This window comes from Neovison vison, chromosome 2, assembly GCF_020171115.1.
Source record: "Neovison vison isolate M4711 chromosome 2, ASM_NN_V1, whole genome shotgun sequence".
Lineage (NCBI taxonomy): Eukaryota > Metazoa > Chordata > Mammalia > Carnivora > Mustelidae > Neogale > Neogale vison.
Genome location: NC_058092.1, coordinates 84,633,996 through 84,653,646, shown reverse-complemented (window position 1 = coordinate 84,653,646; position 19,651 = coordinate 84,633,996). Strand labels below are relative to the sequence as shown.

At 36.1% G+C, this 19,651-nt stretch overlaps 1 protein-coding gene across 2 annotated transcripts in view; it reads right to left on the bottom strand.

The window, feature by feature from the left end:
- The window catches only part of SNX7 (sorting nexin 7), a 98,255-nt gene that overhangs the window by 8,756 nt on the left and 69,848 nt on the right, over positions 1 to 19,651 (bottom strand). Inside the window, exon 8 of one of the 2 annotated variants that reach the window (XM_044238741.1) lies at positions 18,139 to 18,291. The exons of the other annotated variant lie outside the window; for it this stretch is intronic. Coding sequence (XP_044094676.1) covers positions 18,139 to 18,291 — 153 coding nt within the window. The remainder of the gene's footprint in view (positions 1 to 18,138; positions 18,292 to 19,651) is intronic. 2 annotated transcript variants of the gene reach the window in all.

The following is a 19,651-nucleotide window of genomic DNA, read 5'->3' as shown; positions in this document are numbered from 1 at the left end:
GGTAAAATTCAAAATGTAATTCTGAGCAGTCTGCTCTATTTAGAATTCCTGTCAAATAAGTGATCCAAATTACACCAAAGACGGCATTAATTCTCCCATGAAGAAACTTCTTTTGTCCTATTCTGCTTCAACTATCCCAGTTTAATAAAAGTCTGAGGAAGATATTCAGTAGATATCCGCACTGATTAGTGTTATGAATTAACATTTTCATTTCTCAACTAAGTCCTAAATGGGACAGGGAAACTTAGTAAAAAAGACAAGTTAGCTACGGAACTCTCTCTTTACCATCTACCATACCACAGGACGAAAAACAATTTATGTATTTTGAAATATGAGTTCTAGAATGTTACTACATGTAGAAATAACACGACACAGCAATATGTATCAATGTGAGTCCTTGCTCAGGCATTGCAATGGCTTCCTTATTGCACATTACTTTCATATTACCACCTTACAACGATTGCTACATATCTTATTTCACAGATGAGAAAGCTGAGGCACAAAAGGTTAAGTACATCTGTGATATTACAAATCTGGTAAGTAATACAGCCAATACTTACTCATCAACAAATGGAAAGTAACTAATCTCCTGAATGACCACCAGGATACATTCAACACGTCACTGGGCCATCAAGATGATAGACCTTTCTTTTACCTAGTGGAAAAAGGGCAATTCTGGAAGGAGAGATGATTAAGAAAATGCATGAATGCAGGGGGCATTAAGCCAAAAAAATTTTAGGGAAGTGTGTATATGCAGGTGGATTGTGTAGAAATTGATTCCTGCCATACCTCTTGGAAATTCTTTATGTATTTCTAGGAGCACACAAACGCTTTGAAGAGGACCTAGTTAATACATGATAGGGATACATTAAGTGCTCAGTAAATGCAGATGATTAGAGAGAATGAATGTATTTGTATATGTATAACTACATATACAAATATGCTGGTTGTCACAAAAACTGCAGTTTTCAACCTGAATATTAATTAATTGACATCCTGGCTTCTATTGCTCTCTAAACTTGAACTAGGTAGGTCCTGATGCTACCAGACCTCTTGGAATTTTGATAGATTTTTTTCCCCCTAAGTAAATATGTCAACTGTCCCCTCTGCCAATATTTAATATTTCCCTGTGACCTGATATTTGTACATTTATCCAATTAATGTATGTTAATCTATTTTAAAATAATAAAAGATAATCCCTAAAACTCTTTAAAAAATCTCTTTTCTCTTTCTTGTTTTAAGCATGAAAAACCAAGCAAAGTCTCAAGAAATGGATTGTTTGTATCATGTAGTTAAGCACTTTAGTTCAGTATCTACTATGTCCAGGACTGTGATCATTGGAGAAGATTAAGAGTCATCAAAATGACAGCAACATAGTATTCCTATACACACTCACACACACACACACACCCCGATATGAGGAATTTGAGAGTCACAGTAGGGGGTTTGGGGGATAGAGAAGGAAAAAATGAAACAAGATGGGATCGGGAGGGAGACAAACCATAAGAGACCCTTAATTTCACAAAATAAACCGAGGGTTGCTGCGAGGAGGGGGGTAGGGAGAGGTTGGTTGGGTTATAGATGTCGGGGGGGGGATATGTGATATGGAGAGTGGTGTGAAGTGAGTAAGCCTGATGATGATTCACAGACCTGTACCTCTTGGGCAAATAATACATTATATGTTAATAAAAATAATTTTAAAAAATACTGAAGTTCTACTGCAAAAAAACAAAACAAACAAAACAAAAGCAACATAATCTCAAAACCTAGCCTGAGACTTGCTTACAATTCTAAATTGTGTTTTCTTAAAAAGATAGTTCTGCTATTTGGATTCTTATTGCTTTCTAGCAAGGAATTGATTTTTTCCACTTTTAAATCATTACAATTAGTGAAGCAAGCTAATATCTATCAAAATTGGAGTAACAATCAAAAATACCCAGCATCACTGTCGGCCTGACCTTTTAGCTGGACCCAGCAGCTCATTCTAGTTTAAGATTCTCATGTTATCGTCAGAGAATCAACAATAGGAATTCCACTGTGAGTTGAGTAGTGTGTCCTAATCTTCCACACATTATCATTTTATTTGATACAACAATACTTTGACAAAATCAAGGAATTGCTTCTTACAGTTAAGAAAACTGTACCTATGGATTTCAGTGCTTTTCTTCCCACTGCCTCTTGTGCCTCGCTGCAGAAAAAGCAAGCCAATAAATATGCTGTACAGGCTACTGGGCAGGATGGTGGGTGACCACAAAGTAAAGGTATCACACATCCTCATTAACTGAGCATGTCTTCCCGAGGTGGCCCCAGTTTGTAGCCACAGGCCCCAAAACTGTAGCTTCTCTTTGAAGGGCAGGACTGGAAAATGAAGCTGTACAGTGAGGAAGGTGAGCCAGAGCTGGGGGAACAGACCCAATACGTAAACAAAAGCCTTTTTTTCCTATACACATGCTTAAAAACTTCTCAAACACATGGACAGAAATAAGGAAATAGGAAATAAGTTTTAATTTCCAACACGGGGGTGAAAGTAAATCTGTATGCTACTTCAGCAAAGGTGTTGATGAGAATCTGCCATTATAAAAGAGAAATGTGGGGCCTGGGTAGCTCAGTGGGTTAAAGCCTCTGCCTTCGGCTCAGGTCATGATCCCAGGACCCTGGGATCGAGCCCCATGCTGGGCTCTATGCTCAGCGAGGAGCCTGCTTCCTCCGCCTTTCTCTCTGCCTGCCTCTCTGCCTACTTGTGATCTCTGCCTGTCAAGTAAATTAATAAAATCTTAAAAAAAAAAAAAAAAAGAAAAAGAAAAGAGAAATGTCTCTTCAGTTCTTGTAAATGTGTAATCATCCTACAAGTAGATGTGACCAAGTTTTCCAGAGAATGAATGATGACAAGAATGGTGTTTCTATAGATACAAGGTAGCTTCCAACGAAAGCTGGCATGTTTAAGAATCCGTATTTTCTCAGGCTCATGATGTATGAAGGGGTTCTGTCCTGCCGTGTGACTTCAAGCAAGTATCTTCACTGCTCTGGGCCTGTTTACTCCTTCATAAAATAAGGGGCTTGGACTGTATAAGTCCATTAATTGTAAGCCCAGAACTGAAAGTGAATGTTTCCAGGGGCTAATCGGAAGAAGTTGGGAAACGATAGCGCACATAATTTATAAAACTGTCTTGCTCTCCTTGGCTTGACACAGTGTGGAAATGCATCGAACATAAAATTTTACCTCTTTCCTCGGTATCTGATATTTACAAGATGATTTTCATTATGTTATATATATTATTTGTATATTAGTTTTATATATTTATATATTATTTCATCATATTCATTATGAATAATTTCCAAAGAGATCATTCATAAACTAATGAGAAATATTTTCAATGACAACTATTGCTGCTCTATTGGTAATCTACATTTATTGAAATCTATTTTCAATAAGGCCAAGCCAAGGATATTATGTATGTTTTAATCTATCTATCTATCTATCATAATCTATCAGCTTTGAAACATTTCCTATATGACAATTTCAGGCTCAAGTAGAGTAAGTCGTGGCTTAAGGAATAAGCTGCAGGAGACTCCTAGAAGGATGTTTATGACCATAAAAGCATTAAAATAATTTATTTTTAGTCACTTATAGGGAATACTAAATTTTGCTTCTAGGAATGTTCTTTCATTTTTCCTATTCCATTCCATATATGCATGGACACATACATACAGATATATTTTGATGCCCAAACAAATCTGTGATGGATATACTATTATTTTTAGCATTTTATAGAGGAGGACACTGATGCTCACTAAGATAAAGTCTTTGAGCTCTCTCAGCTCCATTAATTGTGCCTGTCCACAGCCATGCTCTTGACCAACATGCAATGTCAATATAAAGTTTGATGTCTCCACCAGTAATGCTACCACCTTGTTTGTGGAACAGCTAATAAAAAATTTAGTTTCACCCAAATTATCACATAAGTCAGAATAGTAAAATACTACTTATATATCTCTAAAATACTACTTATATATCTCTATGATAATAAAGTAACTGTAAATCTGCATAAAACAGTAACAATGAAACCTCTCATTAAGAAACGTGATAAAAGCCAAACTTTAACCATTGAAGTTTCCACATTAAGCCAAAAGTTGTTGTGCTTCTAGTTTTTTCCCACTAATCTAAAAATATCTTTTAGGCAGTACTCTGCCTAATTGCATGTCTTTTAATAAAGTGACAATGAAAAATATGACTGAAAGTCCTCTAAGTATTTTAATGCTATCTCAAATAACCTGGGGCACAAATAATATCACCTATATTTGAGGAAACATTGAAGCTCAAATCGGTCATCTCTGTACTAGGCCAATTTCACTGCGAAATAAATTACATTATAAAAATTGTAGATCATGCCTAAAATGAGGGTAATGGGATGTGTAATATTTCAGTAATTGGTTTTTACCAGCTAAACCTAAGATTCAGAACAGTACTGAAAACTTACAGGAACTGCGTATTTTAAATTGTGAATGTAATCAATCCAGAAAGAAATTAGAGATGATATTGCTAGAGGAAAGCAACTTCTATTATTTTGTAATAGCTTAAAGTTGCTCATTATATTTCATTTTTGGAAAAGTCTAAATTCAGCCTCTAAGAATCATCTGCCAATTTATAATTTTAGAACTATCAACAACTTTGAAATAACAGAATTTGCATATTTTTTCTAAAAATTACTTTTATATATCTCTCAAGAATATAAGTAATAAGCTTGATTTATAAATCTGCAAATACTTACAGTTAATGCAAAAGGACTCATTAGCTACAAACGCCATCTTGTGGTCCAAGTTTTTATTATTTTGTCCTATTAGTCTGGCTTCTCTAACTCAAGATCTGCTAAAGAAAGAAAGAGCCTAACATAACATTAAAAAAAAAAAATTATGCTGATAAAAATAAAAGAAAGAAGCTTGGATATAATTTATTCCCTTTCTCTCATTTTTACACATGGGAAAAGTGGGCTGCAAAAGGTCTGATAAATCAGAAATCTTTAGCAAAAGAATTAATACAAGAGCCAAAATTTGAAATTTAAATATTTTCAATTCATACTTTCCTATTCCTTATCATCAGTTTTTGACCAATAATATGCATTATGTCCAGTTTAGTTCCAGACATTTCAAACACCAAGTTTATCAGCACTTGTTTAACCATACCTTGAAAGTACAGCAAACTAAAAAGGAGCACATTTACCTTTGAATTACTGAAAATTTATCAAGGCATAGCTAAGATGTTTCAGTGCATTGTTTAATAAAGCATTTCACACATGTGTTCTAATTTTATTCTCCTAAAGATTTATGAGTTCAGTGCGTGGATAGTGGTGGGGAAGGGAGGATTATTAACATCTCTCCTGACAGATTAGAAAACTGGGTTTAGAGAAGACACAATTAAGATTTTACTGATACCCAACTTTATCCTGATACCCAACTTTAATTTTTTTCAATCACCTTCTTTCTTCAAGATGTTATATCATGCAGTGTGTACATGTGCATGTGTGTGTGTCTTAAATCCTCTCCTTTTCTTTACAGGAATTACATATTATTGGTCTGTAGACTAGGGTCTATCATTTACAAAGCACAATAAGATGAAAGTCCTTGATTCAGAAACTAGATGTTTTTAGAAATTATAAATATGTAATCTTCTATTCAAATCCTTGATTAGCTTAACAAGAGAAAAACTCGTCTAATCTAAAGGATGGGAAAGAGGCACAGATGGTCTGTGCTCCAGCATAAATGTCCATTTCACACCTAAACTTAACTTCATTTGTATATATAATTGAGAAATAATATCACAATATAAGAGATTAATGAGAATATTTTTAAGATAAGTTTTTAAGAAAGCAGAAGCCTGAAATACACAAAAACCTTCAAAACTTAAAGAAACCTAACAAAAGATGTCTATGGTTAGGTGAAAACCTGAGCTGTAGCTATGGCTTTTGAATGTACAATTCAGAACAGAAATTCTCACTTAATAAAACAACAGAATACAGCTGATTCTTGAACAGTACAGGTTTTAACTATATGAGTCTACTTATCTGCAGGTTTTTTACAGGACAGTACTGTAAATGTGTTTTCTCTTCCTCATGATTTTAATAGTATTTTTTTCTTTAGCTTACTTTAGCGTAAGAATACAGAATATATATATTCTGTATATATATTTATAATATATAAATATATATTATATGTTATATATATTCTGTATATATTATTCAGAATAATATATATGACTTATGTAACATGTGTTAATTAGATATTTTACTGGTAAGGCTTCTGGCCAACAGTTGGCTATTAGCAATTAAGTTTTGGGGAAGACAAAAGTTGTACACAGATTTTCAGCTGCATTAAGGATTGGCACCCGTCACCTTCTGTGTTGTTCAAGGATCAACAGTAGTTAGTTACATAATTACTTTAGAATTCTAAAAATGACAATTGATTTTAAGGTTTCTTTAGAAGTAAGTAAAAATTACACCCTGTTGCATTTAAACTTAATTCTATAATTGACTGAGTTTTTTTAATTGACTGTGTTTTATTTATTTTATATAATACTTGAATATTAAATAAAGTATAAACTTTTAAATGAGAAAGGGCACTATGTTAAGCCTAAGAGATGAGAGGACTCTTAGAAAATAGATGGGACTTCAGAGCAGTGCTTTTCAGACTATCAGTGGTGAAGAACACAACTCTTTCTTTCAATCCCCAGGCTCCATTGAGTGATCCTACTAAGCATGATTAGTCTGCAGTGACCGCCACATGAGTCACCGTATAAGCCAAATGATATTGGCCAATACTTAATTGGCCAGTACTTAATCAACATAACAAGTCTACTAATCAACTACCTGGATGTCAGGGTGATGTCTAAATGCTGTAGAAGCTTTTAATTGATTAGTTTCAACTTCTGATTGATCTTGTTATGAATCTTTTAAATAAACAACTTATGGACTGTGCATCAGTCCACACATTAAGTAGCGTTACTTTAGAGATCAACATAATTATCCCAGGTTTCCCAGGCTGTGTTCCATGACATGCTAATCCCTCAAGAAGAAATGCTGATCTAGTCAAGGAAATTGTATCTTCAGATTCAATGTAACCATTGAATTAACAATGTAACAATGTAACCATGTAAGCACATAAAGTATGCTAAGAACTTCTTTAGGAAATAAACCTGTTTAACTTCATTTAACCCAAACTTCTTTGACTACAGAACTTTTTCTTTCAAAAGTATCACTCATTGGGGCACCTGGATGACTCAGTGGGTTAAAGCCTCTGCCTTTGGCTCAGGTTATGGTCCCAGGGTTGTGGGATGGAGCCCCACACCGGGCTCTCTGCTCGGCTGGGACCCTGCTTCCCCCCCCCCCCGCTCTGCCTGCTGCTCTGCCTACTTGTGATCTCTGTCTGTCAAATAAATAAATTAAATCTTTTTTTTAAAATTATCACTCATTAACATTACAAAACACTAATTTTTTGTAAAATGCATTGAGAGACTCGTATACACAGAATTACTGATTTACATTACTCAACAATTGCTTAAAAACTCCCAGTGGCGAGGAATTTATTTCTTTACAATATAATTTAATATAATTTAGAAAATTGTAACACATGGGAAATAGTTTTGTGTGTGAGTTCAAATTATACAATTTCTAAGAGTTGGTTTTAGATATATTATCTGAAGCAACAATAAAACATGTAATCCTTCTTCCATGACTGCCATCCAAATACCTTTTTTCTTTTCTATTTTTTTGAATGAAGATGCATTTCTAAGACCATTATCACCATAACCTTATTCTGATTACATCTTAGTTTGTCAATGTTACTTTCAAAATGCATCATTAGGACTGAATTCAGTATTTTGAATAGCTAGTGAAAGATGTAGATAATTAGTTAGCTCTATTTTTTTAAGTCAGAAGTGTCTTCTAGCATAACAAGACCTTAATATGGTTCTCATAAAACTTAAATTTGGAAGAGAGCAAATTTCAGTGTGAACACCAAGATAAAGACTTAGTGAATTAAATGAGTTGTCTTCCACAAAATATACTATTATTTCACATGTTGAAGATGATTTTACTGTAAAATAATTTTGGCTTGAGTAGAAAGACTTCTTTGGAAAAAAACTAGTTAGAGGTAGATTTACAACTTGGAATATGAAAACAGGACCCTGTCATCAATGTAGGGGATAATATTTTGCAATAGTAGGGGAACATTCACCTGTATCATAAAAAACCTGTATCAAATTATTGAGGTATAAGTTCAAAAGGTAGTTGGTAACAACAGAGTAGTCTTTTAAGCCAAATAGAACTGACATTTACTCTAAGAGCTTACAGTTCAGACGGTTTTACCAGTAAAAGTTCTAATGAGCATTAAAAGTTTCACATTTCTGGGGTGCCTGGGTGGCTCAGTGGGTTAAGCCGCTGCCTTCGGCTCAGGTCATGATCTCAGGGTCATGGGATCGAGTCCCGCATCGGACTCTCTGCTCAGCAGGGAGCCTGCTTCCCGCTCTCTCTCTCTCTGCCTGCCTCTCCATCTACTTGTGATTTCTCTCTGTCAAATAAAAAAATAAAATCTTTAAAAAAAATAAAAGTTTCACATTTCTGTTAGTTCCCTAAGTCTTTTCTGAAGAATATCTGTTTATTCCATAAATGCTTCTGTGAGCAAATAATCTGAAACATTCAACAAAGGTGAACAGGTTTTTTTTACCAAAGAGTTTCTTGGAAATGTAAATGTGCTAAGGGGCATTGCCAACCTCCCCATAAAGTGACCCTGTATAACCTAGATGGAAGGCGCTCTGCTATTGATCTGTCATACTCAAAGATAGCCAAAGTAAAATCAATGGAAATCAATGACTGTTGATCAATTATCCCCCAAATATACAACAGTTAGAGACCCAAAGAACTATACACAGGGACTTCCTCTATTTGCAACGGTTGATTTAAAAAAGTTATTTACACACCGTCTTTAATGTAGTTTCCCCTCAGTTCAGATTCTCACCTCTTCACTTACCCAAGAATCCCAGTATAAACTGAGAAGGCAGCTTCTTGGCATCTGTGGAAGCTCATCTCCAGATATCCTTCCCCACAGACAACTAACAGACAACTGTAATAGCCTTCCATGAACATTCTAAGAGGTTTTCACAGATGATTTTAGTTCTGTAATCAGTGGTGAAGCCTCTCATCAAACAGGGAGAATACAAAGTTTTAAAATCTTAGGATAACATTGTTAATCATTTCTGTTCTCCTTGCTCTGATCATTTTTACTGTACACCTTTAGATTCCATTTAAAACAGGAACCGAGTGCTCACGAAAAAGTATTTTTTCCATGGCCTAGAGAGTAAAGATGAAGACAAGATGACTCATTAAATAATCAGTAGTGTTGGTCTCTACACTAAAAACACAAAGGGAAAGCTCCTAGGTATTCAATGGGTTGCCATTTAATGGCAGTAAGATGAAAACTTGGTGATTTTTTTTTTTTTTTGGTGTTTTCTTTTTGGTGAAGACGACCACCCCTAAATGAATTGGATGGTCCATAGAAAAGTGGTGTGATGTAGCCTGAATTAGCTAATCCAGAAATTCAGGCCTCCAGTGAGTGACTTTCAGTAAGTAAGAAAGTAGTTAATGTGGACACAAGAATGTAATGTATTGAAAATTTCAACTGGTATAAAAATGGTTAGGCTAATTAGAAATCTAAGCATCTTAGCCTCTCAAGCTGGTGTATTTGCTTTCCAGGACATCTAGTCTATGCACAGTGGGAATCTACTTAATCCTGGGGTCTATATAATGTAATTCTGAAACATTCTTCAAAGAGTTTCAAAGATGTAGACTCGTCTGAAGGGCTGCTTTAGCACCATCAAGAAATCTGTCTTCTTGGGTCCTAGGGATCAGGTCAGGTACCAACTTTAGTAAATGGTATGAGGCATGAATATATTTTTTTTAAAAATCCCCTGACATGGATTAAAAAATCTCTGTCTGAGATAACTGAATTATTCCCAGCTGTAGCCACCTTCTTTGTTCTTATGATTAGGGAGCTGAGATGAGACACATTAACTTTATTATTATTATTTTTTAAAGATTTTATGTTTATTTATTTGTCAGAGAGAGAGAGAGAGGGAGCATGCACAGGCAGGCAGAGAGGCAAGCAGAAGCAGAGGGAGAAGCAGGCTCCCTGACGAGCAAGGAGCCAAATGCGGGACTCGATCCCAGGACACTGGGATCATGACCCGAGCCGAAGGCAGCCGCTTAACTGACTGTGCCACTCAGGCGTCCCAAGACACAGTAACTTTAAAGAAAGTATCTGTTTACTTGGTTTCATCCTAAGAGACTGCCAATATAAAAAATAATTTTTAAATGGTTCAATATAGGCCACTTATTATGCCTCTGTCCCAACATGTCAAAGGAAATTTCAAAAACTACCTGTCATTCCTGGGGGTCAAAATGATATTAAATAACTCTATGGGAAGAGTCTCTGGCACTCCTACCCTTCTCTCTACAAGAAAGGCTATTCATGGGATGCTTGGGTGGCTCAGTTGGTTAAGCAGCTGCTTTCGGCTCAGGTCATGATCCCAGCGTCCTGGGATGGAATCCCACATCGGGCTCCTTGCTCCTCAGGGAGCCTGCTTCTTCCTCTGAATCTGCCTGCCACTCTGTCTGCTTGTGCTCTCTCACTCTCTCTCTCTGAAAAATAAATAAATAAAATCTTTAAAAAAAAAAAAGAAAGAAAGGCTATTCACAAAGACTTGAGCAGTTATTATGTGATTGTATATGGTATATATCAGAAATTACAGAGGTTAACTACCTTTAAAAGAGGTGTCATTGTTCCAGTATTCCCCAAAACTTTCTCTGAAACTAATTTTAGTATTTACCTAGGAAAGAAAAGCAGTCTGCATTTCTCCTGGGTGAGCAGAAGTCTGTTGATCTTCCTGACTAAGGCTTGGTAAGCACTGCTTTTGGGGCTGGTAAAGGAAGGGCTTTTGCATCTCTCACTGGAAAAGAGAATATACCCAGACTTCTCTTTTTGTGGAAATGGAGAGTTGTTGCTTTATTATCTCTTCAAATATACTGGATTTTTGTTAGCTTTTATTTATATTTGCTTTATAAATCTTTCAACTTATACTTTCATCCTCCTTGATGGAGAAAACAGGAATGAAATAGAATTGAAGTAGTTCTGTTTTTTCAGCTTCCATAACATGGTTTCCATTAAAGATTCACTTTACTAATTTTATTACAGCTTACTAATTCCTAGCTTTTTTGCATCCAAAGAGGCTCCTCAACACCTACTTCCACGTGACTTTGATACTCTTTGGAAGTCATTCACTTTTTTCCCCCAACCCTCACTTCTTCCTGAAATGTGCTTCCTGACACTGTTTCCTCTGTCTTCATCTTTGACTACATCCCTTTGTGTCTTTGTCTTTTATAGCCCATGGTCCACGGTATAATCATATCTGATCTTTTAACTGCTTCACTTTTACTTTTTAGAATTGTTCATTCCTCTTACATTCTCTTTTCCAGTCTGTGGCTTCATAATTACAACTAAACTTTCTATAACTTTTTAAAACCACCTTACTAAATCCTAGGGAATAGCCTGGGTTTCTTTCCTTTGCTCTTGCCTCCCAGAGTTTGAAAAGGGTACTTTCCCCCAGGTTTCTGTCCTGTTATAGAACAGTTCCTCTTTTCTGGATGAAATTAAGTCTAGGGAAGCTAATCCCCCTTAAGGCTTCTTTTAATTCATATAAATGAGCACAGAGGCCATCACTTATCTGATTCCCAATTCTTTTAAAAGAAGAATGAAATTTTGGACAAAAATCTAAATGCCACGCAGAATCCTCCTTATCTGGGCAGTTTTATAATCATTATCAAGACTAACCTCCTTGAGTCACAATGCTTGGGAGCTCTCTTTTCCTGGGCCAAGGTGTTTTAAATTTATAAAACTTACAACACATTCCAAGCTATGTAGTGAATTTAAAACAAACAGCTCTTTTACTAGAATTTATTTTACCATTCCCCAACAAAACAAGGAATACATTTTTAAATAACTACAACTATACTTGAACTTTTAGGATGTTCAATGCTCATTATTACTTTGTAGGACTACTATAACATACCTGTGTGTGTGCGCACGTGTGCACGTGTCTTTTTAAAATTTCTCTAATTCTTAAGTGGCCCATAAATAACTGGACTTGGATTTTAGGAAAACATTAGTTGTATCATTCATCGGGCTAGATGGTATACTCTTGCAATGATGTTTTTCTTCGTTTATTTTCCAGAAAATGTCCTATGCTATAATCATTTTTATTTCTAACACTTCCATGTTGACACATACATTTATATTATTCCATAGGGATAGAACCCTTTGATTAAATCTGTTCATTACAATTCAAGTAAATAAAACTAACTTAAATACTCTGCCATTAAAACAAAGTCATAATAAAAAACAAAAACAAAAACAAAAAAAAACCAAAACCAAAGTCATAGTAATCAAGTGAAAAATACATATACTTATTATTCTACCCCAGTAAACTCTAAGGTACTAATAGCAAGATTTAAAGTTTGAAGGTGGATGCTCTGAGTGCTTAGTACAGGATTTTGATGTTAACACAATCTTAAATGAATGATTTCACATGAGACACCTGACACTCTTAAATAAAACTGATAGAATTGAAATGATATGTCCTTTGACCTGGTTATTTCTTGAAATTCTTATTCAGAGAGTTTTAAAGTCTAATGTTCATAATTATTTGTAATAGTATTATCTGTGAGAGCAAAAAAATAACCTAAAGTTTCAACTATTAGTTGTTACCTTTGCTAACAGAAGTATACCATATCAATGTGATTGTATTATGTTAAGAGTCTATGTTACATAGAAAGTAAACAAATAAGAAATATGGATCCCAAAATAACACATATCCACTGTAATCATCGTGACATAAAATAAGTCATCATGTTTTTATGCTGACACATTCAGAAAGAGTCATGTTGAAATCTTAAAATATTTTGACCTGAAAAACAGCAAATTATTTTTCTATGTATTTAGACATGCCACTCTCTCCAGAAGAAAAGGTTACCGGTAGTCTTTATTTTTAATTTATATATCAGTTTACCTAGTTTTGTTGTCGTTCTGTTTGTTTTTAGTGTACATATATATTAATTTTATAACCACAAAAATAAGACTATGGAACAAGGACTTCCATACATTAATATTATAAAGTAAACTGTGCAAAGGAGTAAGTTGTATTACATTCACTTAAGTTTTATATTCACTTCACCATAAACTGCTTTATTTGGCAAATGTATGGTCCTTTCATTATGATATTAAACTTGAACTTTCAAAGAGTGTATTCTTTCAGTTTGCAATACCTACCAAGGACCACTCTCCACCACCACCACCATCATCATCATCATCATCATCATTACCATCAGCATAAACAACCACAGAAATAAACACTTCTGTGCCAACCAGAGAACAATTAGAAAGTGTCCATGCACTTAATCCAGCAGGTCATGTTTTATGGTTTTAGCATACCTCAGTATTTTATCAGGAAGTAACTTTCCTTGTTTTTTTGGTAACAATATACTTTGAAATTACCCATGTTCAACTGAGTTTTTTTTTTTTTTTTTAAAGATTTTATTTATTTATTTGAGAGAGAGACACAGTGAGAGAGAGCATGAGCGAGGAGAAGGTCAGAGAGCGAAGCAGACTCCCCATGGAGCTGGGAGCCTGATGTGGGACTCGATCCCGGGACTCCAGGATCACGCCCTGAGCCGAAGGCAGTCGTCCAACCAACTGAGCCACCCAGGCGTCCCCTGAGTTTTTTTTTTTTTTGCTTCATTTTTTAATTATGTTCAGGTGGCCAACACAGAGTACATCATTAGTTTTTGATGTAGTGTTCAACTGGAATTTTGTTATAAGGTTTTGTTAATTCTTGTTTTTAGAAATAAGAAATTTATTCTTAATTATTGTTCGTATAGGACAGAATGGAATGTCATTTTACTTATTTAGAGTTCACTTGGAGATACCTGTTTTATATTTGGTGTCAACCATCTCCAAGTAAATTCACACATCTAAGTACTACATTTCAATATGACAATAGCTGGCTTCTGATACAGACCCATGCCTCACATCTATAAGCTGATTTTCCTCTGTCACTTTGATATTTAAATTTTAAGTTAGAAACAAGCTGTGACCATTTCACTTCATAAAACAAGTCCAAAGGCAAATGTTTATACCCCAATTCATCTATCATACTAGAAACAAACCCCTTTGGGGATTTATATTTGCAAACGTTGATGGAAAAAAAAAAAAAGTGTTTCCATGAGAATGTGATTAAATTAAAAGAGGAAATGGAAAGATTCTGGAACAGTTCACTTCTCTGTATATCTAAGATATTCTGAAGTTAACAGATAACAGCAGACGGTTACTGTTTCAGGCCACACAGTCTATGTGCTAATTAGGAAGCCTTGATTATTTAAGGGCTCCAACTTCCTGATTATGCTTGGACTGATATGGCTAATCAGTTAAAAGTTATTCACTCAGAGGAAAAAAAAAAACAAATAATTGAAACTGTAGGGTTCTTTTGAATTTAAAGAAAAAGAATGATCCTTCAAAGTTACATGTGTAAGATGTAGTTCACTTGACACATTTTAGTAGCACTTAGAAATATAATTCATTTGGGGGAAAGAATTAAAAACATACTGATATAAACTTCTGTGAAGAACAAGAATGGCAATATGGCACAATGATGCTAATTTAACTGTTTCTAAGAAAACAGTATTTTATATAAACTGAATTCAGTCTATGAGAATGACAAAAATATGAATTTATATGACAGGTATAGTCAAAACCCAAATATTTCAGTTGGAGTTCAGTGGAATGGCTATGAACATTTTCCCTTAAAAAAAAATAAAGTCCAAACTTAGAAAAAAACTTTTGCAGATTCTATCATTTAAAGGAAAATACAGTCAGTACATTTGTCCTGTGATTTTTATAACCTAATATGCTTACATTTTATAATCATAATCACTTAGAGTATATTGCATTATTTTAATTTTCAAGGCATTTTCTTATAAATTATTTTGGTTGGTTGTCATAACAATTCTGTAACATCAGAATGGACAGTCCTAATGTAAAGAAAAGAGAAGGCTGTTTTTGTGGATTTAAATAGTTAAATGGTAAGAAAGTCTATGGTGGTCAATGTGCTTTATTCAACAAAATATTTTAAACCATTTCAAAATCTAAGACTTATGTGAGATCCCTTTGAGATACTTGAATTTACTTAAAGTTGTTAAAGTAGAATAAGAAGAAATTAAGGAGAAAGAGAAAATGGTCTTTTCAATCACTTGAGGCTCTAGGCCTCTGCCATGAAATCCCCGTGTCAGGTCCCATCTCTGTCTGGTGCGGCAACAGTTCCCTAACAATTAGGTCTCATCACGTCCAGTTGTGTTGCACTCTGACCCATAAAAGCCAGAGTGACCTTTCTAAAAGGCAAGTCTGATAGATCCTGTCATTTCTCCGCTGAAAAGTCTTCAGTGGCCTTACCTATTTTCCTCAGGATGAAAAATTAAAGACTTATATCATAAGGCCCTCTTCAGCCCAGTGGGGTTCAGGACACATGGCAGCAAAATATCGTACCTGACTGTATTGAATCCTTTAAGCTGAAGGAGCTGGAGAACTATGGCAGAGGCAGGAAAGTCACTTGGACCTTTCACAACCCTCACCCTGCGACACAGGTGATAAAACCCTCACATGAAAGGTGCTTTCCTTATATCCAGAGGAAAGAAACGTCCTTATTAAAGGGAAGGAACACAAAGAAGACACCTAACAAACAGGCCTTGTTAAGTTTTCCCTGGTTTATTATACATACCTCATAATCCTTAATCTACCATATTTCTACATGACTCTCCACCTTTCAACAAACCTCGCCTAAAATACTCAGGTCTGTTTCTTCCAGACTCTGTGTCCTTAGGAAGGCTTCCGTGTCTTAGGGAACTTACATTAAATCAATTTGTATTCTCTTCTCCTGTAAATTTATCTTTCTCCTTATAATTTTCAGACCTAGTCAGGAACCCTAAGAGGGTTCAGGAAAACTTTTTCCTTCCGTACAAAAACCTCGTTCTTCAACTGAACATAAAGCCTGCGCTTCACCAACCTCCAAAAAAAAAAAGAACCTCAGTTATCTGAACATGTTCTAGGATTTTCTGCATGTATCTTCTCTGACTGGAACCCTTTCTCACATCTTTGTCTGCCTACCTTGTTCATCATTCAGGTCTCAGCTTAAAAACGTCCTCTGCAGAACTTCCCGCATTCCTTCTAGATCAGGTTAGATGCCTTTGCGCTGCCTTTCTATGCTAGAATGTCTTATACTTTATTATAATCTTTTGTATTAATTGTCTGTTCCCTTGGTGACTGTGTCTCCATGAGAAAGGCACTGTGTCTGTCTTGCATACTGTCCCTCTAGGGCCCAGCACACTGTCTGCTGGAAGTAGGGGCTTAAGAAACTTGTGTTAAATGAAAATATCATTATTAGTTAGTTCATCTTTCAAAATATACAATATTTTATAGTATTAAACTGACACACACTATAGATGCTAAAGCATAAAATATTCTTAATGTACCAATTTCATATAGCTATTAATCCAGCCAGAGATAAGGTTAAAGATGTATGTTCAAAATGAACCTTCCAGGAAGAGTATGTTAGATTTTTTTTTTTTTTTTAATTAACAAGACAGGAAACAACATGTGTTGGAGGGGATGTGGAGAAAGGGAAACGCTCTTCCACTGTTGGTGGGAATGCAAGTTGGTGCAGCCTCTTTGGAGAACAGTGTGGAGATTCCTCAAGAAATTAAAAATAGAACTTCCCTATGACCCTGCCATTGCACTCCTGGGTATTTATCCCAAAGATACAGATATAGTGAAAAGAAGGGCCACCTGTACCCCAATGTTTATAGCAGCAATGGCCACGGTCGCCAAACTATGGAAAGAACCAAGATGCCCTTCAACGGATGAATGGATAAGGAAAATGTGGTCCATATACACTATGGAGTATTATGCCTCCATCAGAAAGGATGAATACCCAACTTTTGTAGCAACATGGACAGGACTGGAAGAGATTATGCTGAGTGAAATAAGTCAAGCAGAGAGAGTCAATTATACGGTTTCACTTATTTGTGGAGCATAACAAATAGCATGGAGGACATGGGGAGTTAGAGAGGAGAAGGGAGTTGGGGGAAATTGGAAGGGGAGGTGAATCATGAGAGACTATGGACTCTGAAAAACAATCTGAGGGGTTTGAAGTGGCGGGGGGGTGGGAGGTTGGGGTACCAGGTGGTGGGTATTATAGAGGGCACGGCTTGCATGGAGCACTGGGTGTGGTGAAAAAATAATGAATACTGTTATGCTGAAAATAAATAAATTTAATTTTAAAAAAGTGATAGTATAAATCATTTAAAATAAACTACCTTAGAGAACTGTTAGTTGTAAAAAAATAATTTTAAAAGAGTCACTTGAAAAGCAAAATGGTGCCTAGTTCCTATCTTGAAGTAAAAAAGAGACAGAAAGAGAGAGAGAGAGAGAGAAAAGCTGAACTAAACTAAACTGAACTAAAAAAAAAAAAAATAGAAGCACATGCTCTTTTGTTGAGGTGTTAAACAGCTACAGAGGTGAGATGGTATCAGCAGGGATACAAGATTTGATTTTCTGTTCCTTCAAACCTCTGGTCCCTTTCTCATGCTGCAAACCCTTCCTACCATAAAAGAGGGAGAAGAAGAGGAAATAAAATAGGAGAATCAGAAGGAAGCATCACCAAGTGGTTCTGAGAAACCCAAATCCTTCTCAAACAAGCAAATGTGGAGAAAACAAATAAAGCAAAGGGTATCTTATTTCTTTCCCACATCAAGGCTCCAATTAGGCACTCGGGGCATGCCGTGTAAGAAGGAAGACTTTCATCCTTCCTCCACATACACACATTTGTTTCAGTGGGTGGGTTCAGCATTACTCTGTTGGTACCGAGTCACCAAGGAGTCTTTTGCATGTGACCCTTGGTCCCTTAATAGACTCTGTCCACAAAGGACAGATCGAGAGTTAAAGAGAGGGTAACTTTCATAAAAGGAAGCAATATCATATATCCCTAATTACCTGTTCATAATAGTGGATATTCTCCTCAGCCGCCTCTGTAAACGCTGACTTGATATCATTTTGCATATTGTGTTTCCATCTTTCCCAGTCTGCTTTCAGAGCATTATTAGCGCATTCCACTTTATCTTCAAGTTTTCCGATCTCTTCTGTAAGCTGAATTAGATCACCACGAAAGATGCATCAGTCTACGGATTCTTGTTACTGAAATGAATTCATCAGATCCAAGCCAAAATCATTCTATCAAGACAGCTTAAGAATAATTCTTTGTTTGGAAAGTCACCGGCATTCACCCTCTGTACTAACCAGTTACAGAAGAAGAAGACTGAATTCAGCCAGCGATGCTGGGTAGAGTTCTAAGGTCTGCCACCAATTAGCATTTGACCTTGGCTAAGTCCCTCAAGCCTTGGGCTTGTTTTCACTATTTATAAAACAGAGGAAATTGAACATGTTACCTCAAAATTCTTTTGCACTAAGTCTCATTACCACTATTGTGTGTGGTGATCATATTTATGTTAAGAAGTATGGTGTCATTCGCCAGCTTCCCATTCCTGGTCCTCATTTTTCAGTTGTTTTTAGAAGGCTCAATTAACTGACATGGTATAACATCCACGAGGATTATGCAGTCCCACCTGGAGACCCAGGGGATTAAGCTGCCAAATATCATGGAGCTGGTAACAGAAGCAGGTTTGTATTCTCAAGATGCCTGCTAGTCCATGTACCATCAGACAGGCTTAGTGTGATATTTACCTCTCATCCACCAACTTCTGAGCATGTAATCCATCAATTTATTGTTTTATATTTGGTGTATTTACATATTAATACATATACTTATACATACTTTATTTTTTTTTTTTAAAGATTTTATTTATTTATTTGAGAGAGAGAGACAGTGAGGGAGAGCATGAGCGAGGAGAAGGTCAGAGAGCGAAGCAGACTCCCCATGGAGCTGGGAGCCCGATGTGGGACTCGATCCCGGGACTCCAGGATCACGCCCTGCGCCGAAGGCAGTCGTCCAACCAACTGCGCCACCCAGGCGTCCCACTTATACATACTTTATTTATGTGCCCTATTTATTTATATATTCAGCACATGTTAAGCGCCTTCTCTGTGCCAGGCATTCTTCTAGGACTTGGAGATTCAGCAGTGAAGGCAACAGACAAAAATCCCTGCTTGTACCAGAACTTATACTCAACCGCAGAGACAAACCAAAAGCAAGATAAATGAAACAGGAACTATCAATTGAGAATTAATGCTAAGCAGAAAGGTAGATACGAAATGGAGGAGCTCACATAAGATGACAGGGCAAGCCTCAGTGGGGGTGTGTCATTTGATTAAATATCTGGAGTCCGCGTGACGGGGAACCATGAGACTCTCAGGAGGAAAATCATTCCTGGCAGAGGAAACCCCAGGGCAATGGACTGGAAGTGGAAGCAGGCCTGGAAGGCCCAAGAAGAACACGGAGACTAGCATGGCTGTGGCATGTAGTGGAGTGAACAACAAAGGAAGGTTCTAG